Source organism: Morone saxatilis, unplaced genomic scaffold, assembly GCF_004916995.1.
Source record: "Morone saxatilis isolate NCDOM2014 unplaced genomic scaffold, NCSU_SB_2.0 Contig20, whole genome shotgun sequence".
Taxonomy (NCBI): Eukaryota; Metazoa; Chordata; class Actinopteri; family Moronidae; genus Morone; species Morone saxatilis.
In genome coordinates, this window is record NW_023339763.1 from 19,531,212 (window position 1) to 19,547,439 (window position 16,228).

General features: G+C 41.1%; 2 protein-coding genes across 2 annotated transcripts in view; one reads left to right on the forward strand and one right to left on the reverse strand.

Moving 5' to 3' along the window:
• adora2b (adenosine A2b receptor) overlaps positions 1–9,478 on the forward strand; it is a 10,519-nt gene extending 1,041 nt beyond the window's left edge. The window contains exon 3 of the mRNA XM_035667169.1: positions 7,071–9,478. Within this exon, the coding sequence (XP_035523062.1) occupies positions 7,071–7,803 (733 nt within the window). The 3' untranslated portion in view covers positions 7,804–9,478. The remainder of the gene's footprint in view (positions 1–7,070) is intronic.
• Positions 9,479–10,088: 610 nt separating this feature from the next.
• The window catches only part of zswim7 (zinc finger, SWIM-type containing 7), a 12,397-nt gene continuing 6,257 nt past the window's right edge, over positions 10,089–16,228 (reverse strand). The window contains exons 4-5 of the mRNA XM_035667170.1: positions 12,713–12,817; positions 10,089–10,615 (exon numbers count right to left, since the gene is read on the reverse strand). Coding sequence (XP_035523063.1) covers positions 10,505–10,615; positions 12,713–12,817 — 216 coding nt within the window. The 3' untranslated portion in view covers positions 10,089–10,504. The remainder of the gene's footprint in view (positions 10,616–12,712; positions 12,818–16,228) is intronic.

Genomic DNA, 16,228 nt, shown 5'->3' on the forward strand with positions numbered 1-16,228 from the left:
CAGTGAATTAAAGTCTTCATGTTGCGGGGCCCTGTTGGCTTTTGGATCCCAGTTTAGACACCAACCCTGGTACCAACAGGGCTGTAACTCACATTGTGCTAAATAGGCAGAGAAATAGAGTTCCCTATCTTCGTAAAAGAGCGTAAAATAAAAGTCCCTATATATTGATGTGTCCCCTATGGAAAATAATTGAATTCAGGGACTGTAACATGAGTATCAGCTCTGTGATCTCAAGAATCAGTTCCCTGCGAGGCTTAATGCCTTGTGTAAAAATAGCACGATTAAAATCTAAATTCGGAATGATAATCAGCTAATACCTCTAAACATACTTTAAATCTGGAGTTAGAGGCAGACTTTGAAGTGGATTTTCTTTATCCTTTGATTCGGTAATCTAAAGGGTTTAGGTAATGCCACCTTTACACACAGTGTGCTGGTGACTTTCGTGTTTCTGCAGGAGAAACTGAAGAATATGTGAGCGCTTATATAATATGTATAATATGTGAGTTATTTAGATCATTTCCCTCAGTTGATCAGTAGTCCACTCATGAAGCTCAGCGGGCTGTGTGTGTTTCATGCGACACCTCCTGCTGCTCCTGAAAAGCTGCAAAGATCTTTCAGGCAGCTGTTTTGATGTGACACACCGGGAGGAGCCGCTGGATCAATACCTGGCCACAGTGTGTCACTTCCATTGATCTTGATGGCAAAGGCCAGAGAGCTCCACTGAGCAGCCCCCGAGCACAGTCCGCAGTACGCCTGAGGAAACAGAAAGAGGCAGAGGCAGCACAGGGCTGCTTGATATTTCTGTGGATTGAAGAATAAAAGCTTTATTATCAGACGGGTTTCCAGGCGGTGTTGTTTTTGATATTTCACCATAACAGAGAGTTGTCCGTTTATTGTTTAGTATAAAGGCAAGCCTCCCTGCAGTGAATGTTGTGAGCACTGGATGTGGTTTTGGGGGCTGTTCGTGATGTGATGTGCTGTCATTTCCATTAGACTCAAAGGCTGGCAAGAAAGGACAGTTTGACACTAGTTTGGGATGAACGTTGTCTGCTATCAACCAAGTGGTTTGTAAAATCCTCTTTGTGCTTCTATTTTTGAAGCTCACAACAGTCTCTGTAAAATGTTCTCAACATGACATTTTATAGTTTCCTCTGAAAGCCCAGCTCCAACCCTCACAACACACACGTGATAATGAGACCAGTGTGTGTATGCTCAGCTCAGATAGCGTGTCCACAATGATGATCGGTCTGTGTGTGTGTGTGTGTGTGACCAGTCTGCAGGCCTTTTGGGGGCTACTATTCTTTCAGATAAAAGTGTTTTCACAGATGGTTTAAGTGGAAGTGAAAGGCCAGAGCCAGATGTTTGAAACCCCGTGAGATGATGGACAGAGCTACAGGCACCCACTCTCTGCTTGCTTCAAGCCCCCGTCTTCCCTGTTTGCATTTCTCAGAAAAAAAACCTCCGGCTATTTTGTCCCTCCGTGCTGTTGAAGCTTTCATGTAACCTTTAGCACTTCACAGACCTCAAAGGGTTGTCCACACCCACATCAGCAGTACTGCCTCACGGTGATCAGGGACAGCATCATCAGACCCAGCTGCTGATTCAACAGATCTCAGCTTAATTTTAATGGATAGTTAAAAGACACTTCTTTTCTTTGTTACAGCACATGTCTTGGGGGTGGTGGGCGTAGTACAGTGTCATCCTTGCTTTAGGGTTTCACAAATAATGAAAACTTAAGGTAGTATTAGAGTTGAAGAACCAGACAAGGCTCTGTTGATGGTTGAACTTGAGTCCAGGTGGAAGTATGCTTTAGGATACAGTGGGTGATGTGTCATCCTCAGACTTTCAGTGAGGCATACATTAACAACAAATACAGAGTCCTGAAATGATCCGGGTTCAGCTGTGGAGAGACTAGAAGTGCAGTGACAAGTAAAAAGATGTCTGATAAAGAGAGAAACGTTGGTGAGAAGAGTAGTTAAGGTTGTTTAATTTCTAATGAATGTGGTTTGTGCAGCCTGTCAACAAAATAAATTATCAAGATTTCTGAGGACATTTATCTCACCAGCAGCATGATCACTGAGTTTAAATCAGACTGAAAGAACTTGCACATCACTCACTTGTTTTATCTGTACAAAAAGCAAAATGTAAATTTAAGAAGTTGAAGTTTGATGGTGAGTTTTGTGTTGGCACTATTGCTGTCTGTGTGCAGTGAAATAGTTACAGGATGCAACTCTCTGTAAAACCACAAATTGATGTTTTACATTTTGGTTTGTGTGCAGATTAAACAAAGGCAAGATGTTTATGAGTGAGCGTTAGAGGTGCTGGTATGGCTATTTTTGAGCTTTGGAGAGGCTTTATGCTAAGCTAAGCTCATGGACTTCTGGCTCTAGCTCCATACTAAACTGACAGACACGAGGGCTACTGAAGAACTGTTGGACTGGAACATAGTGGAGGTTAAGGGTTAAAGCCATAATTATTACTGACAGTAGGTTGTAATTGTTTGTATATGTTGCAGTGAAACCAAGCTGACCACTTTTCTGAGAGGAAAAAAAACACCTATAAAAGTTGAAAGGGTATGAGTGTATCATACGCCAAAAACAGACATGAGGGGAGTACAACTTTGGTAATGAGTCAACAAAAACCAAAATGAAACGTGTAAGCGTCGTTGCTGAGACACAGTGTCACACTCTGGGACAGCGAGTGCACTGTTCCCAATAAGAATGTACAGAGAGATTATATCTGTGTTTACCTTTCCCTCTTCTGTCAAAGCAGAACTTGAATGGTCATATCTTAATTGGACCGTGAATGCTTTGCAGATTCAAATGTGTACATTGTTTTGTTCTCGACTTGCCTTTATCATTTTAACATCTAAGTTGTTTGTTAGAGAGATAATCCTACAATTCAGAATGCAAATGCTGCACAGCTCTGTTTGCATACACTCCTGACAGTCTGGGTAACGTGTAAAATATCTCCTGTGTTGTCAGTGTGAACGGCCACCTGTTAAGATTGTGTTTGAAACAGGACTGCAGACACTGCCGGACATTTAAGTCGATGAGTTTAGAGAGAGAGAGAGAGTGTGTGTGTGTGTGTGTGTGTGTGTGTGTGGCCCGGCTGAGCCTGTGGCCCTGGGCGGAAGCACAGCGACAGAGAGAAAAGAAGGGATGTGTGGAGAATGGGGCAGGGGAAGAAAGCAAAACAAAGATAGATGCCAGCGTGCTGTCGTCATGCCAGAACTAATCCATTCAGCCGCTCGCCCGTTCCCTGCCTCCAAACAGAAAGAGAGAGAGAGAGAGAATGGGAGGCGATGTGCTGGAGATGAACCCTCTGGGAAATGGCCCCTGTGCGGGAGTAGAGGATGGAGAGCAACAGTGTGCAGGTCATCGTGAGCTCTGAAGCTTCCTCTGTGGTGCTATATTACTCATGCCCCCCCCCGCTCGCCTCCGCACAGGACGGAGGCGGAACTTGCATGCCACTGATGAATAATTGACTTATTAAAATTATTATAATGCATGGCTGTTTTCATTCTCAACGCCCACTCGGAGGTAAACTGGGCTAATGATTAAGAATATCTTTCAAGTAACATGACTTTCCTTTTACTAACAAATTCTCTGCCTCTCCCTAACCTATAATGGTAATCACTTCCTGCCTGTGCCATCAATGTCAGAGGCTTTCACTGCGGGTTGAACTTCCTCTACGCTTGACTTCCCTTTCATTCCCCTCTTCAGGTTGGCTTTATTTGACGGTTTTATTTATATATAAATCACACAAAGAACCCAAAGCCACCCAACATTAAATTGGTGACACTGCTTATCTCCATGTCAAAGTACTACTACATTTTCCAGAAACACAGAAAAGAGCTATACTGTAACACTGGGTGACATTTTCCTTCATTACGATGATCGCTGTCCTGCTCAGCACAGCACTGTCTGTACCTCCCTTAGCTCACCTCCGCTCACCTGTTCACGGGCTGTTTCATATTTATGTGTATTTTCACAGGTAGCTATTGCTGGAAGATCATTTGTCAACATAAAAGAAAAACAGTAATGGCAGTAAAATGTATACTTTATCAATAAGGTGTACATTTAAAAATGAATTACTAAAGATTTTAAAATAGTAAACATTCTTTACTGAGCATACATACAAATCAGGTATTTTTGCATTATGAGAAGAATGCTTCCCCATCCTCAAATGGTCTTACTCACTGGTAACTTATGGCCCATGGATAGTTTATGTCTGCAGGAACCTGCTTTCTTACTTGTTTAGGATTATTTTGGGGGTATTTCTGCCTTTATTTGACAGTTCACAGACAGGAAAAAAAGAGAGAGAGAGAGAGAGAGAGAGAGAGAGATGGGTATGAGACACAACAAAGGCTTCAATCAAGGAGGATGTTGCGGTTACAATGTGGAATTTGCTGTAGTCTTTCAGCTACCAGGCTGCCAGCTGCTTGTATTGCTTATGTCGGATTGTTCTGTGCATCAACCTTTTCTTAAAGGATGTGAGTCTGTGGTGTTAACAGTAAGCAAGTACAGTGAAGTGAAACTCCAGACAGACAATGTGATGCAGAGCTGTAGGAGGCTGCAGGTAGTCTACGTTGTTCAGGAGGCACAGAACAGAGTCAGAAAGAAAGAGAGGGAACACTACAAATACTGTTCTTCAGGCTTTAACCAGGTTTTATACTTTACTACTATACTTAAATTTTACAATTACATTACATTACAATTACATTAAGGACTTTTACGTACCACTGTTTAATTGTTTGGTTCACATTTTTCAAGTCTTACTCACACACTCATGCACATTATGAGTGTGACTCCAGTTGTGCTTCCTGTCCACAGGCTGTGATGTAATCCCTTACCAACATTACTCTAATGTAATACAGAGTGCTGAAGCATCATATTAGCTTCAGATTAACTTTAAAATAAATTTTTACACAGAACAAAGGCTGTGGATTTAGTCCCCTTCTGTCTTCCATTGGAATTGAATCATGAAGGGGTCTCTTCACACTGTGCCACTGTGGACAAAATACAGAAACTTATTATTATTATTACAGAAACTAATAACTCTTTAAATGTACATATGGGGATGTGAGTGTTGTTTTTTTGAAAGGTGAAACCATCCTTTACACGTTAATAAATATTATTATCCATAATGAAGTAAACATTGTTTAGAAATAATTCACAATTAAATGACTTGTAAACATTTTAATTAATTTACAAAGATGTATCAACAATAACTTGGTTAATGGCTTGTTAATGACATGACTGATTAATATATGAGGGATTACATATTTAATCATTTAATAATGATTATTCAATCATGAACTAATGGTTTGATGGTTGTAAGCTGTAACAGCAAAAGTCCCTTTCTAAGTTGTGATAAGTTGTGATATGGTGTGATCATGAACTGTACAGCTGCAGAGATGGATTTTTTGTGGCAACTCTGACTGGCTTGTGTGTGTATGTACACGTGTGTATCAGCATATGTGTGAGTCACTACTGTGTGGTTGCTCGCCCAACTCAGTTTGAGGAAACAACTCGTTTTGCTTCAAGCACAGTTCATATGATGGGGACAGTCAGGACGACACCCCTGTGAGTCAGTCCTGCATTTCCATAAGCAGCCTCGATCTGTGCACCTGCTGTTCATCAGTTCATATCATACTTGAGTGAGGCGACGGCTTAATGGGAAACATTCTGTAAATGAATCTAACACTCAATAGTTCTCCCTTTATAAGCCGTGAAAAAACATGAGATTGAGTTTAGGCATCAAACTACAGAACAGCACAAAGCTGAGACAGATGTGCTGCTTCGTTGCCTTCTTTCATTTTCATTTCGAGTATCTGAACAGACACACAAACACGTGGGAAGCGGCCTCACACCTCAAGCGAGGCGTATGTTATTTTAGCAATGTGTGTGTCCTGTATGAATCAGAGCAAAGCAGGACCTGAGATACTGTCAGCTCACAATGTGCTCAGGATGAGTAACATTAAAATAAGCCTGTTATAAACCTGTTAGTTTTGCATTTAGACATATTTCCGTGAAAAGTGTAAATTATATGGAAATCAATATAGGATGTAATGCCCCTCTTTTTTTGTTTGTTTGCACACTGGTTACTTTTATAATTGAATAGTCAGAATTACAGGATCATAATATCATAATAATGTTCATTCTTTACGATTTCATGTGTCCAAACCAAATACAGGTTTGGAAGCAGACACTGGAAGCAGACTACTCTGGGTCTGTGTGGTGCATTCACGCGCTTGTGTAGAGCTCCAACATTACAATGTTGTAAACAGTGTTTCATCTTATCAGAAAACCAAACAACACATGTCAAATGAATTTGTTAGCTTTTTCCAGTAACAAGGTATTTGTTTGAACATGCATCATTGAACTTATTGTGTATATTTTCAGTCATGCTAGCACAAATGGCAGTCAGTCCACCACTTTGTTCCAGTCTGAAATATCTCAGCAACTATTGGATGGATTGCCATGAAAATTGCTACACACATTCATGTCCCCATCAAGATGAATTTGTATACCTTCTGAACACAGCATGTGTCTTATTAATGTAGCTGTGGGATTGGATGCTTACGTTTGTTCCTGTGTTTCTGATGTTGTCTTTTGTTGTTTGAAAAAAGACTGTGAATAATGTAAGGTGTCACCTTAGGCCACACCAACAATCAAAAGCCAACCCCAGTTCACTTTCTCTGGGCAAAACAAAAGCTCAGGACATCTCTTCGGGTGTGAATTTAAACTCAAATCCTTTTCTGGACTATTTTCTTCTTGATTAATAAAAATAATGCTAGCTTTAAGCTTTGTTATGATTTTGAGACTTCAAGGAAATAAAATAAAGATGCAGGTATGTAAACAATCATGAGAAGTACAAATATAATATATTCACATAAATTATTCGCTATCACAGAAAAAGCCCCAAAAATGTTAACGTTTTATTCATCTTTGCCATGTTGTTGTGTTTGTATCTATTATAGCTAGGCTGTCCTCCTAATTTGAGGGTAACATTTATCCATGTTGGGAACATCAGTAAGAAAGTAATCACTGCTGTGTTTTCTCCAGGTACAAGGAGTTGATGACGGGAAAGACCGCCAGAGAGATCATCGCTATTTTATGGATCCTCTCCTTTGTCATTGGCCTCATCCCCTTTTTTGGCTGGAACTTAAAGTACCAGAACTGTGCGAATGCCAGCGCTGGTGCGAACAACACTACAGACGCTGGCCTCACAGAGGGGCTGAGGGGGGGAGGAGACTTACTACGGAGCTGCAAGCTCATGTGCTTCTTTGAAAGTGTGGTGGACATGCACTACATGGTCTACTTTAATTTCTTTGTCTGCGTGCTGGTGCCGCTGCTCATCATGCTGGGCATCTACATGAAGATCTTCACCGTGGCCAGGAAGCAGCTGAGACAGATTGAGCTCAAGTGCGTGGGCAACGGGGACAGCCATCACCACGGGCTGCTGCAGAAGGAAATCCGGGCCGCCAAATCCCTCTCCATCATCGTGGGACTGTTCGCTATCTGCTGGCTGCCCGTCCACATCCTCAACTGCCTCACGCTGTTTTACGAGGAGCTGGAGAAGCCGGGGGTTATCATGTATGTGGCCATCATTCTGTCTCACGCCAACTCCGCGGTCAACCCCATCATCTACGCGTACCGCATCCAGGACTTCAGGAACACCTTCCGCAAGATCCTGACCCGACACTTTCTGTGCCGCAGGGAGGAGCTGTACCTCAGCTCCAATGGCAGCAGACGCAACAGAGACCAGATCCACATGACCATCGACCCTCTGCTATAGAGGAAGTCGTGACAGAGGAGCATTATCTGTGTCAACTTTGTTGTTCCACTCTTGAATTTTAATTTCACTGAGTTTTATAATGTTTACAGACCAAGGGTGTGATATGTGAAGATGAACCGATGTCAGACGCGCCATGAATGTGGACACTTATTTATGAATTGTGCCGAGTATCAGGGGTCAAGCAGAGAAATGTTGAATGGTGAGTCTTACATAACTTTTGTATTGTGAAGGATTTCTGATTTAAAAAAAAACATGTTCAAGCTAACTGGATTTGTAGGACTGTGAACAGGATCCAAACTTTGCTACATTCTAAAAATCTATTTATCATTCTGAATCCACCCTGTTACAACTCCAAACACTCCTTTTTATGCCCTGATATTTTATATTGTCAACATCCAGTGCCAGTGTTTATTAATTTATTTATTATGAGACCTTATCCTTGAGAATGTAAAGATCAAAAAACTTTGTGTGGCTAGATCTGTTCTTGTGGGCCTAGAAAGGTACAATAGTAGTAGTCTACATCCGTGCTTATTTTTGGCTTGTGACCCTTAAAATGAATCCATGCTCAATATACAGAAAGAAGTACAGGTTTTCTTCCACTGTGTGTACAGGAGGAGGGACACAGTAGTCTACAGAGGGGTCAAAAACAACAGGGACTCTCAGAAATCAGAAGAAAAGGAGGAAATTCAAACATAAACAAGAAATTATGAATTCTTTTATATCCCATGAATCATCTCCCAGAGCCTCAGGGGTCCCAAAATGATCTTGTGACCACTGTGGCTAAGAGCCAGAGATGCTTTGGTATCTACCAGATGAACAGCATGATTTGATTCAGTCACAGTTATAGTAATTTAGCTGCGCTGGTGCTCCACGTCATTTCCATGTTAACACGACAAAAGCTCAGGAAGTGGGAAACTGATTGTGCCCTTTATAGAAGTATGGCATCTGCACAAAGCACTGTAACCGCTTTGTTTTGAACCAAGTGTTGACATAAAAAGAAAAGCCTATGTCATATTTGATACTTCAAATCAGTGTAATTTACATTGTTCCTCATCATCCAAGCTTCTGGTACAAACAGTTTTGGGGTGCTTACATAACGGAGAGCACCATTGCTTTGATTCAGTTGGGTGTGTATGAATGTCACTTGCCTTAGGAGTCCAGCTGACAACCCATCTCCCCTCAGACGCAGTCTCAGCTGCGATCCTGAGGCTCTCATCTGTTAGCGCAGGCAGTCCTCCACAAGCTGCTGAAGTCACCGTCTGAACGGAGACGAGCAGTTTCATTTCAGAAAACAAAGACAGGTTTAAAATATGTTGCACCAAATCAAACACCTAATGAGCCTCCTTATAGGTGATTCAATTCAACCCACAAAAACAGAGATAATATTTGAGAGTGAAGCAGGTAACACTAATGAAATGTTCCGCGCAAGGGAAATTCTTACTTCTTTACACTCGACTGTGCATCATAGTCTGAGGCATTTCCACCGAGTCCTGATGCTTTGCTTCTTTTTCTGTCGGGGTTAGCATTGTTGAGCTTACAAAACTAAAGACAGGGGCGAGAGCTGATGAATCCCAAAAAAAGGTCTCTGTGAATTTAGTCAAAGCAGCGTTTTGTCTGGAGTGTCGTAATTCATGTGAAAAAAAAGAGGGTGAATTTGGTCATCCGAGAGCCATCACTACACAAACACATTGCACTGACATTTTAGATTATTTCCCGTTTGGTGTGCTTCATTGGTGGTGTTGAACCATGTTGTGTTGGTGTTTATCAAGTGTTCTGAAGTTGAGCACTTGGCTCCACTGCTTCACTATCTCTCCTCATTTGCTGCTGTGTCCAGTGTACCACCTCTGACTAACTTCAAGGGCTAAAATACAGGAGTGTGCCAAAGTTTTAGTACATTCCAATGGAGACATCTATACTGTAACTGCACTGTAACGTTGTATTATTGTCTTTGTTGACTGATGTGTAAAAATAAGTACTGTAGGTGTCTGCCTTTTTTACTAGCTATTGATTGATGTCAAACTGTTGCCTTCTTTTACAATTTTAAAAAGGTGAGACGGACAATGACAAGTTGATCTAGTTCAACATTCCTGCCTTTCATTCCGAAGTACCTGTCTGTCAGTGTGCTATAGTGTTGTTACTAATCAGGAAAAACATCCACTGTGGTCAAGCTGATGTTCAACCTTTCCAGAGGCCATTCTACTCTCATTCAACTGCGATACTGCTATTTAACATGATGCAATCTGTATGTATGGTGAATTATTTTGTTAATAAAGGCAATGTTTATATTGTTACAGACCAGTGTTTATTCATAAAATTGCAACTTTAAATCATTTGACCATTTATATTTATATATGACACATTGTTAAAGACTGAAGTTTCTTACATTTCTTGCAGACATTCGCTACTTCCCTAATTGATGCAGCTTCAGCCAAAAAGAACCTAAAAATAAAGCCGAAACATTCTCAATGAACAGATGACAGATGTCGTCTCCCTGGAAACAGACTAAGAGCTCTTCCAAAAGACAAAATAAATAAAGCAACATCTGGTGTCTTTCAGAGAGACATATGAAAGAGCCGAAGCCACGCTAATGATCCCGTGCTCCCATCCTCTCTGCAGTGACCTAAAGAGGCCAGTTCCAAACATCGGCTCTCATCCTCGAGGGCGTGCTGGGTCCACCTGCTGTACTGAATGTACCTGGGTGTCACGGGGGGGCTGTCCCACTGAGCAGCATGGACATCTGCTGATCGGACACACTCTCCTGCTGAGTCACGCCCATGGCCTGACACAGGTAGACGGCCAGGATGTGTTTGCACTGGGAGAAAAGAGCGCAGACACAGATTCATTACGTGAACACGGGCGCTGGTGTGATTGATGGTACGGATATGAAACCCTAACGACACTTCAGTCATTTAAATTCAAAGGTCTCATGAAAACACCAGAGTAGAGAGGAGCTGCTGGCTCTGACATACTGGGAATTTCCCACTGAGTAATAGTTTAGTCAGAGAATAAGAATCACAAAGCAAATGCCAGGACAATTTCCAATATTTCTATCAAATTATAAACATTTCTATAAAGGAAAAGCACATGTGATTAATGCTGAGTGTGTGTTTGTGTTATGAGTAAGACGTAGCTCCAGTCGTGCGTGTTAAATGTCAAAAAGCCCTGCAGTTCTGCATTTGTGTGCGAAATGTGTCACTGAACACATTAACAACTTTTTGTCGTTATTATTAACATTAACATGTTAATCATTGACTTGTTTTCACCCTCAGCCTATTCCATGCATTATAAATGAGATTTCCTCCACACTAACGCACCTGTGGATTAGAGTTTTACATAAGCAATGAGCCAAAGTCGGAGTGTGGTGAAAAGGACAAAAGGTACAGAAGTTTGTTTACTAGCTTCTCCTGTTGACTGTTTATTAGCACATGGCTGTCTGCTGCTGTCTGTGGGAGTCCTCCAGTATCTGTCCTCTGACCTGCTTGTCAGAGCAGAATGGACCTTGTTTGGCCTTATCCAGTCATGTTGGAATCTGCAGAGCCCCCGAATGAGCAGAATGGCTCCAGCGGGGGAGGACAGGACAATGCATGTTGGAACGTCTCTGGAGCGTCATATGGTTTAGACTTTGAGCCTAGAGAGTTATGTTAAATTCTGATCCACTATAATCTTTTAGCTTCCACACATGTAACGTTGCAACATCAACTCCACTTTCATCTCCCTAGCTATAAAAGTTGCTGGAGCGTTTGATGAGGCAGTAAATAGTTTTATTTTTCTGTCTTCAGTATTTTCATGGGTAATGATATCAGTAATGCTGATGCACTCTGGGGAGTCTCCACGGTCTGTTGCAGCTCTCTATTTCTCACACTGATTTTAGCAGCATCCTCCAGGGAAACAATTCTTTCTGATACTTTAGAGCAAACACTGGCGGTCAGAGCGGAGACGCCCCTCAGTGACCAGACAAGAACGTGACCTGACCACAAAACATCTGTTGCACACATTTCAACGTGTACTTTCGTCTCACTTTCGACTGGGTGACGGTTTTCTCCAGGATACACGCCTGACTGACGAGACACAATGACTGTGAACGGCTTTTTAAGTTATCTGTGTGTAAATACGCTGCTGTATACACTGTGTACCATATATATATGTGTTCATACAGAGTTCAACCCCAGCAACACACACTGTACATACAGTTGTGTGTGTGTCTTCTTATGTGTGGGGTCTGGTATTTGAATATGTTTTTATACTATCAGGGGCGTAATTTCCACTGGGGGTGAGGGAGAGAGGGAGAGAAAAGAGGAGGACTTAAAAATGTTTTAGGTATCTTGTGCTCATAAAGGCTACTCCCATACTGTCTGATAGGTGGAGGTTGTTCAATATTCTCCTAAAAGATGCTACAAACATCAATCTAATATTAAATATTAGTTATGACAATAAAGAACAGTTCTCTTTTAAGTGAAGATGCACACACAATATTTATCTTCAACAAAATCAACAAAAACTAAACGCTATTTTTAAGTGCCATTAATGCATAAAAATGAAGTAGTTATACATATATATTTTAAATGTTAAAAAATTGCAGACATACTTTTTTTAATAACCTAACCTTTGTGTCCTCCCCACTTCTGAAAACAAACCTACACTCATGTGTATAAATATACCTCAAGATACTTTCTGTGATTGAAAAAAAAATAAACCTTTTTATATTAAACTTTTTTTTTCTTTCATAAAACTGCAGCCTAAAAGTTTGATATTAGTTAGGTTAAAGTATTTAAATCAGAAACTGGTCAGTAAAGAAGAATACAAATCTCAGCATTCAGTGCCAGTTTTCAGTACTTGGCAGATTTTGGTTGGTACTGTTAAAGTATTGAGGTTTGATATGCAGCCCAACGTGTGTGTTAACAGTACTCACCAGCGGGCCCTCGTTTCTGCGGAGCACAGTGTAAGCGAAGGCTGGACACGGGCAGTAGTGACAGGACACAAAGCAGGTGTACAAACGCCCAGAGCCTCCTATCACCTGCAACAAATTCATGCAAAGTACATTTAAATATGTGGAAAAGCTTGCTTTGAAAAACTTTATTTGAAAGATCATACACAGACAGGTGTGAGTTTCTTTATGAAGAAGGAGATTCACAAATCGAGTATGATCCCAATGCTGTTTGTATTGGCAGTGGTTGAGATAGTAAAAGCATAGAGAGGCATGAAGGAAGGTCCTTCAACTAGTCTAGACATGACTAGCTGAGCTCTGAAAATCAGAATAGTAAAACATATCGCTCCGTCCTAGTTATGATGTCATTTGGAAACAAGACCTGCAGCTGCTTCATGTGTGAAATCAAACTGTTCACACATTATGACAGCAGTCAGGATATTTTACTGGGGTACAGACATACCTTCTGTTTCACAGCTGTAAGCCCTCCCTTCAAATACTGATTTGGTTGGAATATCTCAGTCGTCACTGTTTCAGTGTCACATCATGATGTCAAGTCTTCATGCCGTGACTTCCAGCTTGTAGAGTCCCAACTTGAACGTGTTTTTGGATGAACTCTCCATTTAAATGTTTCATAGACGTGACAGACCAGTGGTTTGGTTGAAGGTGAGGTTGCTTCCACCAACCTCATCATTTCACATTAATTATTTAGAGGAGACGAGGTAGAAACGATGCATTTTTTAACAATCCATATGTGGTGTATAATGGCCTCGGCTGACAGAGCCTCCTGTCCACCACACTGGCGCTCGCTCCCCACTGCAGACAGTGATTTAGGTTGCATCCTCATGCACATGACACATGAGGACATTAAGTTAGTGGATTAGCTTGACACTTCACAATAACTAATGCCTCCCAAGATGGCAGAGCAGGCTCCATTATTCTCCAGAGCTTCGATAAATTACCTTTCCCTGTGACCTACAAAAGTAAAAACCTCTTTTCTTCAATGTGACACTTCCTTATAAATAAGGCGCACAAGAGACAATTACATGGACTTAAAACACCTCAGTAAAGATGAATAAAGCACCATGCACAGCATGATCAGCACAAAAACAGTAAAACTGTGGAGACCAAGCCAAGGACTGCTACAGTTTCTAAAGAGTCAAGTTTATTGAAAACCAACTCACACTTGGGCCCTTTTTGTTGTCTGCTGTCATCATAGATTGTGAGTCTCTGCTGCAGCTCACACTGCAGAGCTGGCAGCTAACATCATCAGCAAGACACCACAAACGTCAGGCTTCCACTGCCTGGCATCGATCCTGGTTTCTTCAGAAAGACACTATACATCAAGATCTGCCATTCAGTCGCTGCAAAAGGAACAGTGAGAGTTAAATCCTCAGCATAGCTCCGTCTTCGTCTCTGCCTGAAATGCTGGCTCTCACGGGAATTAATCTCTGGAAGTTGCCATGAGCCAGAGGGCCAGGAGTTTGGACGACCCTCTGTCCACTGGTTCCACACCACAAACAAGGCTTTAGGGAAATTCAAAGCTCTGGGAAGTGATTGAGATACCCAACCCCTGTATCTGAACTCCAACATACTGCATATTTGCATCAACTCTTATGGGTCATTGGCTGACTAATACAACATGCTGAGTGCTTCAAGAATTGCCTGTCTTTCATGAGTGCCGATGAACTACTTCTAGTGCTAAAAATCCTTCTTCCAAGCCTCATAGAGTTTGTTTTACATTCCAGTCAGGAGAATGGTTTGGAAAACCAATCCCACTGGAGAAACATGTCAAACCAGATCTGAGGGACAGAAAAACTGATACTCCCATCTAGTATCTTTTTATTCTAATGTATCCTGCAATTGTACTGTTCTGGGAATATCCACAAACAAGGTCATTTACTGAAACAAAACCCAGAGATATTCAATTTACAATTAGACAAAACAGAAAAAAAACAGCTATATTATATCGGATGAAGCTGGAGCCTGCAAATGTTTGGAAGTTTTGCCTGAATGAAATGATTAATCAATTATCAAATAATAATCAACTACTTAGTCAACTGGTCGTTTGGGAACTAATGTCTTCAACCGCAACCTCAGTATTTATTTGAATACCGCAATCCACAGTTTTATGTCTCATTACTGTTGAGAACTACTTCTACTTCCCAACAGGCTGCGGTACAGTGTCTCCTAAAAGGTCATGAACGTTCGGAACAAGATAAGGTGAAAAATCCCAGCAGTGAAATGCCATGCTCTCATGAGTTATTCATTCCGGAAAGGGGCGACCAAATAACCACTACAACATAAAAAACTAAATTGTGTCCAATGGAAAGAGTACACTGTGATAACAGGAAATGACAAAGATGGCAGAACTTGTTAATTTATCAGACATTTCAGCATTTGTCTGACGCAGTGGCCAGTTAGCACGCAAGTCACTGTACTTCCAGTAAACAAATTCATTTCTGCTTTGTTAAGAATATTTTCCTATATATCCGATGAGAGAAAACTACTCTCTCATCCTCTCCACATACAGGAAATTTGTTAAGACTCTTGACAAGTGGATGACTAAGTGCAGTGGTGCTTTATTTTTAAATGAGAAATTGGTCCTCAAACTGTCGTCACTGCCTTCGTTCTCTTCCAGATGTTTAACAATGTTCTTGTAACTCACACTGCTGTCGCATGCTGCCCAAATATGGTCTAGCAAGCAAACAGCACTCCAACCTGAAAGGACATGGCTGTCACGACTTGACCTTTGATACTCAGAGTGACATCTTCATCTCCTTTCTTTCAACTTTTAGGTCTTAAAAGTCAGAGACCTGCTGCGATTCCATTTAGCCAGAACCTAAATGATATCTTAATGCCATGCCAGCCAACAGCAGCCTACTGAAGCACTCACTGTCAGATTTAAATTGAGAGTCAGAGAGCAGGGTAAAGCTAAATATTTGTGGCATGGCCTTGAGACAGACACTGTGTATAGTCCCACTTAATGCATCACTAACTGTTCAAACATAAAACAGACCTGCCAAGATCATAGGAACACTCACTACTGCTAATGCCACAAAATCCACCTACTCCAACTCTGTCTTCCAAGATTTATGACAAAGAGAAAAAAGAACATTATTAATATGCTATTTATGTTTTAAAGCTCCCCGACAAGGTCCTGTGGATTACCACGCTGTGCAATGCTACTATTCCCGAAAGAGAAGGCTGTGCCTGCAGGTTAATGGAAAAGCATCAGGATTCTTTAACTTGAACAAATCTGAGTAGCCTGACAAGTAATAATTATTCTAATTACTTAAAGCTTTCCATAAAATACTCAAATGATGAATGAATCAAATGTATAACCTGACGATTTACCCTCTCATTACTTTCAACAATGTTTGGTTGTGAAACATTAAAAGCTTGCCTTTGAAAACAACTGAAAGGGAAATATTCTGGATTATTTTAAATTAATTAATTCATTTTGGATTATTATTAGGGATCAGTGTGTAGGATTTAGTG